The sequence below is a fragment of the Pelodiscus sinensis genome, chromosome 2 (assembly GCF_052426305.1).
Source record: "Pelodiscus sinensis isolate ZL-2025 chromosome 2, ASM5242630v1, whole genome shotgun sequence".
NCBI lineage: Eukaryota > Metazoa > Chordata > Testudines > Trionychidae > Pelodiscus > Pelodiscus sinensis.
Genome location: NC_143053.1, coordinates 253,796,549 through 253,809,817, shown reverse-complemented (window position 1 = coordinate 253,809,817; position 13,269 = coordinate 253,796,549). Strand labels below are relative to the sequence as shown.

Genomic DNA, 13,269 nt, shown 5'->3' with positions numbered 1-13,269 from the left:
AATTAAATGTCTCTTTGCTCTTCTATTACAAAGAATAAGTAGGAGTGTTGGATGTACCTCATTTATTAATTAATTATCTTATGTACATCTGAAACACAATTTTAGATATATTCATCTTAATCTTCTAGAAGTAGCATCCAGTGAATGCGACAACTCTGCTGTTTTGAGGAACTGATCTCAGTTGACAGTTAACAATGTTAATATTTGTACTTCTGAACCAACAAACTTTTTTTCAGTGGGATAAAGTCTGAGCATATTTGTTCACTTTTTTTTTTTAAGACTTAGATATGAAAGGTCATTGTGATGTTTCACTCTTGTGTATCTTGTTTAGTAGGTGAATGGGAGTTACTGTTAAATAGATGCTTACTAAAATGTAATTATTTTTGGGTTTAGTTTTCTTTTGTGATCAGTTATTTTAAACACAGCTGTGAAATATAGTGCCAAGAAACATTAACTGCTTCATGTTTTTGCTCTCCGTTTTAAAAGTTCAACACTAACCGTTTTGTAGTGTTGTTCAATTTAGCAAATGCTGGCTATTTTTCTCTTTTAATGGCATTTAAACACCATGTGGCTCTTTCTTTGTTTGCTTCGTAGTTATGATAAATATAATCCTATCACAAATGTCAGCACTATTCTGAGAATGGAGGATTTGCTCCCTCTGGATCTCTAGTTGCACAACCACAGCAAAAAAATTGAATTATGTGTAATTATGGGCCTTATTCTTTTTTGATAAGGTGGCTAGTTCAGCATGCCGGACCTCATGGTTATAAAGTGTAATATTGACTCTAATTGAGTTTATTTACCTCTCCCCATGAACTATTTTTGCCTTGAGAATATATTTCAAAATTCTCTGAATTGTGTCCCTCTTTTTTTCCCTATCGTAAAACAAAAGTTTAAATGTGGCATTATATGTACTTTATGTGATGCAGTTCTGATTTCATACTATGTCTAGGAATGCTAACATGGGTGGTCAGTGAAAGTAGGGTTGAGGGACACAGCCCCCCTTCCCATCTACAGCCCCACCCCTTCTGTTGGGGCTCTGCCCTCCACCACAGGAGCCGGCCAGCACGCATGTGTGCCCCAGCCTCCCTGGCCTGGAGCACTGGGGAGGGAGGGGGGCGCATGGCCCCAGCCTTCCTGGCCCCAGAACACTGGGGAGGGTGGGCACTCGGGGGCAGCAACATTCTGCCTTGGTATGCCTACTGTAGGTGTTCTGGGGGTGGAGTGTGGGTGGGGCCGTGTCTGGCCATTTGGGAAGGCTGTGCATTTCCCCTGTCTAGGATACTGGACACCCATGGATGCTAATATCCATTGATAAGGAAGAAGTACTGCAGAAAGAGATTCGGGAGACATAATGCATCACAAATTAAATATGAGTGAACAGTATAGTTGCAAAAGAAAATCACCTCAAATCAGTCTGGGGTATTAGCATGAATGGTGGAAGCAAGACAAAAAGTAATTCTTTTGCTCCATGTTGATTAGACTCAGTGCTTTTTTTTGTGTTTAAAAAAAAAAAGCTCCAGTACTCCAGGAGAAAAGTTGTTGAGCTCTGACTGGAGGTGCCGGTACTGCGTACCGGGTAGTACTGTTACAAAAAAAGCACTGAATATTGTGGAATATTCAGTGTCCAGTTCTGGGTGTCACATTTCAGGAAAGATGTGGATAAATTGAAGAATGCCCAGAAAAGAGAAACTAAAAGGTCTAAAAACAGGACCTATGAGGGTAGATTGGAAAAGAGACAGAGGGGACATTATAACAGTTTTCAAGTACATAAGTTGTTATAAGGAGCAAGGATAAAAATTCTTCTTAATCTCTGAGGGTAGGGAAAGAAGCAAGGGTCTGAAATTGCAGCAAGCATGGTTTAAGTTTGATGTTAGGAGACACTCCCTAACTGGCAGGGTGTTTGAGCAGTGATATAAATTGCCTAGGGAGGTTTTGGAATCTCCATCACTGAAGATTTTTAAGAACAGGTTAGAGAAATACATGTTTGGGATGGTTTAGGTAATACTAATCCTATCATGAGTGCAGGGGACAGGACTAGATGACCTCTTGAGATCCCTTCCAGTCCTGTGATTCTGTTGTACAAAGAACTTGCCTTGAAGCAAACAAATGTTATTAGGCTAGCATATCTCCTGGAATTAAGGATGTTAAATGGTTATCTGGCTAATCGTGTAGTCAATACAGTTTGTACCGACTACACGAGTAGTCGATAAGGACCGCTCTGCAGAGCTTCGTGGGGGTAGCTCCGGAAGCTGGCTCAAGCTGAGACTGAGCACTCCCAACTCGTTCCAGCTCCAGGAGCCACCTGCACTGTGGCTCTGCATTTTAAAAGTTGTAAGAGCTGCCGGGCTCTTAGTACATTTAATATGCAGAGGTGCAGCATCCGGGACCAGCATGAGCTAGGGCAGCTTAGTCCCGGCTCTCAGTGGCCAGTCCTGGCCACCTTAAACAGGGGCTGCTGCCAGCTCAGCCTCTGTTCACAGCAGCTAAGGCTTCCTAGCTGGGACACCCACGGACAGAGGATGCTGCCGGAGCAGCCTCCCCTATTCCCCCACTGCTGCCTCTGATAGAGGCAGGGTGGTGGGGCAGGTAGCACCGCAGAGATTTAAGCCAGCTTCCCCCAGCACTGGCTCCTGTTCTTTCCCCGGCTGCCCCTTATAGAGGCAGCAAGGGGGCGGGGGAAGCAAGTAGTTGATACTCCAGTCGACTACTCAATAAGCTTGTGCTTATCGGGTAGTCGACTACTCGCTAACATCCCTACCTGGAATATGGGAGTTTGCTGATCAGTTCACCAGCAAGCTTTCTTAGACAATCCATTGAGTTCTCTGTTTCTGAGATGAAGTGTGAGTTGATGCCTTAGTCTTCTAGCATTTTTGCTGCTAAATTCTCATGATATATATTTTGAGGCACATGTCTACTGTCCTTCTAGAATGTACCTGGGATAGCCTGACACTTAATTTGCTTCAATGGGATATTAAGTGGCCTGCTAAGGAAGAATAGGGGTTATCCCCTCTTTACGTTTTTATACAGTCTGTAAGGAAGTCCTGAACATTTTTGGACAAAAATTATTTCTTGATGTTTTACATTGAGAATTGTCTGAAACAGTAAGGCTATTTCTGCAATGCAGATTAAGGAGTGATTGCAGCATGGGCTTAATTCAGCTTGCATGGGTAATAGCAGTGAAGATATGGCAGTGTGGATCCTGAAAGGGCTAGCAGCTCAAGTGTGTACCTAGAATGCCTGAGAGGCTGAACTGGTGTGGCTAGCCTGTGCTGAAGCTCTTACCGCCATGTCCTCGCTACCTTTGTTGACCGCACCAGCTGGATTAGGATATGTCTACACTGCAAGCGTCTTTTGGAATAAGCTTTTCTGGAAGAGATCTTCTGGGAAAGCTTTTTTCGAAAGAGAGCATCCACATGCAGAAAGCGCAACGAAATAGTGGTGTGCTATTTTGAAAGATAGCATCCACACTGATTGGACACTATCTCTCATTAAGGCCACCTGGAACTAGTTCAGGCAGAGCATTAGGTCATCATTTGCTTCCGGATGCTGCCGCCTGAGGCTGTCTGAGATGCATGTTTAAAGGGACTCCCCTGGGCAGCCGTTTCTCAGCTTCTTCTGCTTGCTTGCCTACCTCTCCGAGGGACAGCAAAGCATTTCCTCTGTCTGCTCTGGTTGCCCTGCTTCTGGATACCTCAGCACACCTTGCTATGGAGCCGGAGTTGCCTCTGGGCACATGATGGCCCAATGCTGCAGTTTCTGCAGTTGTTTTTGCAGGTTGCCTTCATGGCCCTCTATGAGCTCAACTCTGAGCTCATCATTGAGAACCTCTGAAGTGTGTCTGGCCTCCCCAGGGCCTGTGAGCAGGAGCCCGGGGGTGCTCTGCGGCTGCCTCTTCGGGCTGCGTGGTGCAGACTGGCTGGCACTGCACGTACATCCAGGTGCATGGACCGCAGCATGAGGGCCAGGCCAAGAAAGCTGAGCGACGATCATACCACAGCTCCTCAGCGCCTGCCACCCCGTCCTGTGTGTGTGAAAAGCTAAGAGCACTCACTTGATGATCCCTCCCTGGCCTCAGAGGGTGTGTGGGAGACATCCAGACCCTGGGATACTGGCTCCAGGGTGATGGTGATGGCCGTTTCTTCCTCCTCCAGCTTCTCAACCTCCCCTTCGTGGGCTGGGACCTTCGGCCGGGCGATGACGGGTATCTCCAGCCCCAAGTCCACCACCAGAGGTGGGGACAGGGCTACATCGCCCATCAGGATGTGGTGAAGTTCTTCATAGTAGGGACAGGAGTGGCGTCCTGTCCCAGAGCCAGAGCTCCACTCCCTTGCCCTGGCATAGCCCTGCCGGAGCTCCTTCACTTTGCTTCAGACCTGCTCCAGAGTCCTGTGGTGGCCCCTCATGGCCAGGCTGTTGGCCATCAAGCCATATATATTGGCATTGCGCCGTCTAGAGTGGAAATCCTTGAGGGTATCCTCCTCGTCCCCTACCTCCAGGAAGACCAGGATCTCCAGACCAGCATATTGCACGCCTTTTCCATCCCCTGGCAGGTTCCTGGAAGCCCTGTGCATGCTCCCTGGGATAGGCAGACTCTTGTGGGGCTTGTGGCTGGGACATGGGTGCCCAGATGCATGGCACTGGCAGCAGCCATGCTGTGTGTTGCAGCTCCAGGGCCTGCTTCCTGCCACAGGCCCTGTCCCCGGTGTCTGCAGCTTTAAGAGCTGCTGGGAGACAGGAACTATAGAGTTGTGATGAGTGTGGACAGAGAGGCCAGCAGGGCACCTGTGTTGTTTCCTGGAGGTCTCTTTCGAAATAATTCCTTCTTCCGTGTCCACACACTCCTTTTTCCGAAAATCCCTTGTTCCTTGTAGAATGAGGTTTACTGCTGTCGGAAAAAGCCCTCTGTTATTTCGACTTTTATTGAAATAACACAGTTGCTGCGAGGATGCTAATATTGATTTTTCTGGAATAATGGCTGTTATTCTGGAAAAACACTGCAGGATAGATGTACCCTAAAGCTGACTTGGCTATGTCTGCTTGGGCTGCAATCTCACCATCGTTTGTGATGTAGATACACCCCTCGATGACTGAGTGGAGGACTAGTGAAAATAGGTGTCCAAGGGCAATTTTTGTCTTTAGAAATATCAGGAGTAGTGGAAAAGATTTTCAAAGTGAAAATCCATTGGGCAGAAACTGGTGAATTCTTTTAGGGTGAAGGGCTATTGTATGTCAGCAAGAAGTAGAAAAAAGGACAGTTCCAGTTTTAAAAAAGGAAAAAAAACCCTATGATTTTCAGGTCATCTTTAAAAGATGATGGCAGTACAGGAAGTATTGTTGAGAAGCAGTTAAAACTGTGCTTCGACACAGAGTACATTCTTGTATAGTAGGTTATTATGTAAATGAATGCAATCTCAATTTAATACATTTATTTCCAGGTTGTCCTCATGAATACTCTTGTGGAGGATGTCCATGATCCTTTTTGCCTGTGTGGTGAGGGTGAGGGACGGACTGCCACTTTCAGCCTCCACGGATTTTCATCTCAACAAGGACTTTCTGGAATGCAGGAAGAGACTGAAGGCATTATCCTTAATTCTGGCACAGTATCCTGATAGAGGCACAGCAACAGGACGAGGCTTCAGCATACAGTAAGTTGCCAAGTTCATTTGATCTTAATTTGACAGAATTATTTATCTTGCTGGGACCTTAATGATTGGCTACCCTCTGTGTGTTTTACATCTAATGATAGAATTGCACATTGAACATGTGCTCCAGACATAACACAAACTTCCAGCATTATGTGAAAAATGAGTGTTTGAAAATGATCATGTAATATAAACTTTACTACTAATTTCCACCTGTCTTTTTGTTTCCAAATGGCATCTCTTCTCTCCTCCCTCTTCATGTTTGTGTTTCTCTCTTCTTTAGGAGAATGAAATTCTGTCTAAAGCATTTCTAAAACAGCTGTCACTATAACAGCGAGATGCGTTTCTCTAATCTCAAATTCCTTATACGCAGTCATGTCATTTGTATTACTTTTAAATTGTACATTTAAAAAGGTAATCTTGTCAAGACAACGATATTGTAATAAAATAATCCTTACCGCAGTATACTCTTTAAAATCTAATTTAAGTGGTTTTAAAGGCTCTTCAGTTTTTTTTTTTTAACCTCCCCTCATTCCACTTAGCTTGGTCTGCAGACGACTCAGGCCTGTTGATAATCAAATTTCACTTCCCATTGAATCATGGGAAGCTACTTTTTAAATAGGCTTAAGAACCAACCCAGGTCATTCATGAATGAAAGATAGCATCTGATGGCTGTTTTGGTTTCTATATAGGATAGAACTCAAGGTGGTGGGGGAGGAAGCCCCCTTCTTTGGGTCTGACCCATGTGAACCATCCGGACTGGTAAATGCCCACATCTGAGAAATAAAATGTCAAGGATCCTCCTCACGACCACATATTACAAAATGCCTTGTCCCTGTTCTGCAGCCCATATGTTTTCTTAGTTTACATAACAATCTATATTTCTTTTTTCATCACACTTCCCTCACTGGAGCAATCTTTGTGTGCTCATCTCCTTTAGGAACTTCTGAAAATCCAACTCCATCGCTGTTTCTATACTACATCCCTCTTTCAACAGAGGGATGTAAATTAGACACGTTGAAATTGCAAGTGAAGCGGGGATTTAAATACCCCATGCTTCATTTGCATAATCGTACCCTGGTGCTATTTTGAAAAAACACCATATCGAAAGTAAAATCACGGTCTAGACACGGTTCTTTTGAAAACGGCAGGCTTTTTTGAAAGATCCTGTACTCTGAGTGAAGAATGAGTGTTGTGGCATATTTATCTGGAAAGGTACAGGATCTTTCAGGTACTGCTATTTTCGAAAGAACCACGTCTAGACTGCGGTTTTACTTTTGAAATGGAACTTTTTCAAAAGAGTTCCATGGCTCGATTATGCAAATGAAGTGCAAGATATTTAAATCCTCACTTCATTTGCAATTTCGATGTGTCTAATTTACATCCCTCTATCGAAAGAGGGATGTAGTCTAGACACAGCCCATGTGTCTGAATTTTAAATTGCTACCAACATTTTTGGATGGGACCAGTGATTATCTAGTATTGTCACTTGTACAACAGCTTGCAGTTCCTACTTAACATGGCAAGAGTTGCATGTTGAAAATACACTTCTAAAAAATAGTGCCAGTTATTTTACGCATAAATGTGCGTAAAATAGGATAAGAAATCACACTCTGAACAGGTCCATTTGGCTCATACTTACAACAGAAGATTTTTTGTATTGGAAGCTTCACACAACTTTCTTAGACACATCTGAAGTTTCCTCTTGTGTAGAATTGGTGAGACTCCTACCAATGGAATCCCATAACCTTTCCAGGTAAATATGCCACAACACGCACATGGGCTACAGTTAAATACGTAGCAGTTTAATAAGACCTGAGGAACAACAAAAATTCCCCTGCCAAGTGCAAGAAATATTGCCTCACGAAACTTAAATTGTAGATTGTTGGGTCTTAGGTATTCTAGACAGGAGTTTGAAGAACTGATTTTTTTTTTCCCCTTTAAACTGGCAAATACTTTCCTGTTTCATGTGCTGCGACTTATTGTCTGAAATCCATACACTAACATCTGCTTCCATTGCTAGAAGAAGCATAGCTTTAATTGATAAGCAGCAGTGCCGCACAGAGCCTGGAGTTAGTGGGGGAGTCTCCAGCTGATACCGGGTTCCACGTGGTGCTGCCGTGTGCAGCCAGGGACACGCCAGCTGGCCTAAAGCAGCAGCGGTACTTGGAGCCTGGGGTCTGGACCCAGGCTTCAAGCAGCGCTGCCTCTGTGAAATACTCTCCCTTTCCCCCCCACTATCAGATAGAGACAACAAGAGGGGAAAGCTACTAGTCGACTATCCCATAAGCATTTGCTTATCGGATAGTCGACTAGTCCTTCACATCCCTAGGTCCAGCCCCCGTCAATTAACCAGTTAACCTTTCACATCCCTAGTTATCGGAGACCTGTGCCATAAGTATTACAGTATATGTGTATAATTAATTTTTGTGGCATGGAGAGAGGCTATAAATTTAGATTGAATGAATTTGAGAGAGGAAAGATTTGAGTTTGAATTGGTTTTCCTTCAAAGCCGGTGTTATAAGGCATGAATTTCATGTTGTATATAATCTGCAGCATTATCAGTGTGATAGCTTTAGGTCTAGTACCCTTTGTAGGGAAGGGATCGTAAACTGGTATGGGTGATAATGGCTTAAAATAAATGGCTAATACAGAGATTGGCATTTTAATCACAAGTACAACTGGGATGAAAAACAGATGTTGTTTTTCTTCTAGGGATGTTAAATTGCGGTTAGTAAGCTAATAGAGTAGTTGCTGGAATTTCGGGGCTAGCTCCCAGGGCGACGCGAGTCGGGACTGAGCAGTTCTGACTTGTGCTGCTTCCGGGACCACTGCAGCTCTGCTTCTTAAATATAGTAAGAACCGCCAGCAGCAAGGGCGGAGGGAGGGAAGCGACTAGTCGAGTAGTGACTCGAGTAGTTGCTTACATCCCTATTTTCTTCATTACTCTTTCCCAACTAATGCAGCCAAGATAAAAATATTTTAAACAGACTGTACAGTCTGTTATGTCCAGCGTAACTCTTCTACCTCTTTATTGTGATTTAAATGGATGTTTTCTTTTCAGTTTTCATTCTTCTGGGGACATCGCCTGCATGGGTATCTGCTCCAGCAGTTACCCAACCGTCATGGCATTTTGCTTCTTGGAGGAGCTGCACTGGAAATTTTCTGCTTCATATGACACTACGAGCACAAGCTTGGCTACCAGACCCTATGCTTTTCTTGAATTTGGTTTGTAAATTTACTGTCAGAATCTTTTGTTCAGAACATCGTACAGGAAGTCTGCAACTTACAAATGGGTTATGTTCCAAAAGTTCCTATAGAAACAATGTTATAAATGGTAGTTAGGTTCCTAGGCTAGCCCATAAAAGCATGTTTAGCTCGTAATGTAGCTGAAATACTGTATATTTGCAATGGAAAATACTAGAAAATGTGTGGGGTTTTTTTTTTTTTTTGGCTTTTTTTTTTTTTTAAACTTAACCTTGAATGCTGATGCTTGAGGAAAGGTAGGTTTTATTAGAGGAGGATGGGGGGGCGGGGGGTAGGTGGAGATTCTGAAAGGGATTTCTGGACATCCCCAGGCTGCTATCCCATGCAGACTCTGTTCAGGCTACTGCAGTAAGCCCATTCCCCACTCATGCCACTGGTCTCTCCCCACCCCCGAGCAGGCTTCATCTAGGTCCCGCTCACCAGGAGGTGGTGTGTGATGCAAGTGTGAGCTGGCGGACTCCTAATGAGCAGGGTTTCTCCTTCAAAGTGCTGCTGCTCTCCAGCCACTGGCTGCATGACTGCTTCCTGCTTCTCCAGAGTCCTCTGGCCAGCGCTTGCAGTGCTCACCATCACCTGTGTCTCTTGCCTGCTCCCCTGAGACCAGGGCCATCTTTACCCATACACACAATATGCAACTGTGTAGGGCATCAGAAAATTTGAGGCATTATTGGGTCTTAATGTCCAACCACCTCTTCCAATCCTGTTCTGTGGCTCTGCTTCTTAAAAGTGAAAAAGCCCGACACACCTATTAGCAGAACATTGAACCTGTAAAAGAGCTATTCAAGTGGTAATGAAGTCCTTTAATGGGCATTTGCCAACCCTGGGTATATACTGTTAATTGGGCATAGGGGCAGTAGTTTAATAGTACTGCTTAGTGCCCCATAAAATATTACGACATCACCTGTGGCCTGAGGCAGGGAGGTTTTGTTTGTATATGCAGTAATTTGGGGAGTGCCTATATTTCTGGTGAGTAATTAAACTAATAGACAGGTTGGTAACGATAAGGAGCTGTGTTAATTCCTAATCATATGAGGTGGCTTTGTGTGGCAGGAGAACAGTGTAGGAAAAACATTCAAACAGTAATATGAAAGAGTAGATTATTATTGTGGTATTTCCAGGAGTCCTCATCATAGACCTGGGCCGCATTGTGCGAAGTACAGTACAAAGACATAAAAAAAGACAGACTCTGCCCCAAAAAGTTTACAATCGAAGTATAAGATGGGACAGAGGAGACAAGATGGGCATAGAAAACAGTGAGATGAGGCAGGTCAGTGTGAAAGGCCATTTCACTTCCCACATAGCTTAGGTTCCTGTAGAACTTTGTGATCATATAGGGTGTCCTTGCTCACCTGTGATTCCTGACATACACACTTATTTTTCACCTACCCGCTACAGCCCCATATGAACATCACATACATGACAACCTCTGTAGGATTAGTTCCATTAGTGAGATGTTTATACCCTGTGAAGGGTGATGTGGTGCAGTGGATTAATACACTAGCAGTCAGCTCTGAACAAGAGAGTTCAGATCCTGCTTAGAAGAGACTTATTTTAGGGAAAAGACAGTATGCAGCAGTTCTTGCATTGTGAATGAACTGACTGCCAGCCACATTCTAATTTCCTCATAAAGCTGTGTTGAAATTTTGCATTTTGCTCTGTATTTTGGCTAGGGATTTCTTGCATTTTGCTCTGTATTTTGGCTAGGGATTTCTAGCTTATTTTAATCACCTATTGGCCATGTACTAAGAAAACAAAAGTGTAGGTTCCTTGCACTTTTCATTTTAGTATCTTGTTTCCCCCTCCTCTGATACTGTTGACTTAAAAAAACAGATCTTTCTAAATACACTTCTGCATTTCATTTGCTTCATTACTCATGATTACTATAAAAAGTAATATAATGAAACCTCCATCTGTCAAAGCTTAGATATAAGCAAATAAGCTAGGCTAAAGAACAGTGAGCAATATCCATAATGGGGAGCTTGGACTCTGGAGATGTGGGTGATTGTTACTGAGATGATATTTGGTTATAGCTTTAGTGCTCTGCAACTTGACTCAAACCTGTGAAGAGGGGTGTTTTTCTATGAGACCCCTGTTAGATGTTATAACTTGTCTGAATCATAGCCTCTGGAAAATCTCTGTGCAGCATGGTGAGGGAAGCTGTTGCTGCTACCAGTTTGAATTGTAGGTCCCTTCTGGCACTGTAAAACAAAAGCCCCTGGCACTGTTTAAAACATAATTCTGTCTTGCAGAGTAGATAGGACATAACAGACTTCCTTGTGATATAGACCTTTTTAAACCTTGGTTAGGTCCCAACTACAGGTTAAACCTCTCTTGTCTGGTCTATTTGGTCTGGCAACATCCAAGGGCCAGCAGACCATGGATATTGCTGGACCAGAGGGCTGTGTGGCCATGGGGTTGGCCGCAGCAGCCCTAGTGGCTTTGGGGCAGTAGTGCCCCGGCGGGCCTAGGGAGCGGAGCTATGGCTGCCATGGCAGCCACAATCCATGGCTGCCCTGGAGCTGGGAAGCTGCAGTGGCCCTTGGATAACGGGGCCCAGGAGCCCTGGGGAAAAGAGCCTTGGTGGACCCAGAGCCGCAGCAGCCCTGGCACCCTGGAGCTGTGGCAGTTTTGGTGCCCAAGAGCCACAGCAGCCCCAGTGGTCCTGGGGCTGCAGAACCGCAGCAGCCCTGGGACAGCGGAGTCCCGGCAATCCCTGGGCATTGGAACTGCAGCAGTCCTGGGGTGAGCAGAGCCTGATGGTCCCGGAGCAGCAGAGCTGCAGTGGCAAGGACTGGCCAGTGCAGCTGTGAGCCGGCCTGGAGGCAAGCGAGCTCCATTAGGTCTGATGACGGACCTCGGGAGAACTCAGAGTTCCAGTAGCAGAAGGAGGGAATTGACCTCCCCTGGTCTGGCAAACTTTCTCATTCGGGATCAGTTAGGTCCCGAGCATGCGGGATCAGGGAGGTCCAACCTGTACTGTGCAGTGTAAAGCTGTGTGTTACACATACCCTACCCCACATATGCTTATGTGGTGTTACAAAATTCAGAAGTGATACATATTTTACACAACAAAGTATTTAACCCAACAAATAAAGAATAAAATTTTAGATATGATACAATTAAGGTTTAAAAAAATGGGATAGGATGGTTCAGCATATCAGTTAGCTCATTAACAATTCAATGTTTTAGTTAAAATATTTCTTATACTCTCTTTTAGATAATGTAATTCAGAAAGTGAAATACCATTTCAACTACACAAGCTGCTCTCAAATGATGAACAACTTGGAGAAAATTCAGGAAGACCTGAAGTTCCATCCTCCTGTGCTTCTGAAACTAGAGGATACAGAGCTGATGAATGGGATGATTAACGGGCACATAGAAGTGCACGTGGGGTCCGGTAAGTTATTGCTATGCAGAGTTTTAATACAGGTTTCTTCTGATAACTACATTTAACTTAACAACAAACAGTTAAAAATCCCAGTTGTTTTCTCTGAAATGAAAAACCCAAGTAAATATATATAATCTCAGACAAATAGTTCTTGTTCAAGGTTAGTTTTTTCATCATGATGAAAAGAACATAAACTCTTGTGTTAATCTTTAACCATAAATAATTTTCTCTGTGGAAGTTGGTTATAACTGGAATCACAAATTGCACATTTCCCTTCATTTAATCAAGTTGAGGCTTTAGTTTTCTTTGAGAGAGCTTCATTTATGTCATGTGTTCCATAAACAAAGACCCAAAATATACTTCCAGCCTAGAGGACTTATTTATCTCAAGGAAGAAAATGATCCAAAGAATAAATCTCTCTGAGACTATGGGTGATGTCTCACTTATGAATCCATCTTGAATTGTTTCATGGTACATCTCATTTTTCTGGCTATTGGGGATGAGGGAAGATAACAGCTTACCTTGCTGTACATAAAAACCAGAATTAATGCTCTCCTACAGTTATAATAAACATCTGCATAAAAACAGCACATTGAGAGGTTTCACTTAGTGTTTGTTGTACAATGTTAGTTGAAACAAAGTGACACATTTTAAAGTATTGTATTATATGCAAAATTGATGTAAAAATGGCACATTACTTAAGTCTGTTCCCCTTTTGTATCTAGTCATCACTGCTTAATTTACTGAATAAAACATGACTATTATTTAATCATGTTATCTCATGGCAGCATTAATGTCAGGGAACCATATTTTTTTTTGTGGCTTATGAATCTCCAACAAAATCAAATTCCAGATGTACAGTCTTATTGTTGGGGATGGGCAGCTCAGAATACAACTTGACTTGCCTGTTTCAGGGTGAATCTGTAGGGCGTTTTTGATTTGTTTGGCAAGATATGTTACTAATCAGTT

At 43.5% G+C, this 13,269-nt stretch overlaps 1 protein-coding gene across 2 annotated transcripts in view; it reads left to right on the top strand.

Annotated features, from left to right (window-relative positions):
* The window catches only part of SEC22C (SEC22 homolog C, vesicle trafficking protein), a 36,960-nt gene that overhangs the window by 6,124 nt on the left and 17,567 nt on the right, over positions 1 to 13,269 (top strand). For both annotated transcript variants that reach the window (XM_075922893.2, XM_075922892.2), the window contains exons 2-4: positions 5,439 to 5,648; positions 8,710 to 8,873; positions 12,130 to 12,309. In XM_075922893.2, the coding sequence (XP_075779008.2) occupies positions 5,467 to 5,648; positions 8,710 to 8,873; positions 12,130 to 12,309 (526 nt within the window). In that variant the 5' untranslated portion in view covers positions 5,439 to 5,466. The remainder of the gene's footprint in view (positions 1 to 5,438; positions 5,649 to 8,709; positions 8,874 to 12,129; positions 12,310 to 13,269) is intronic.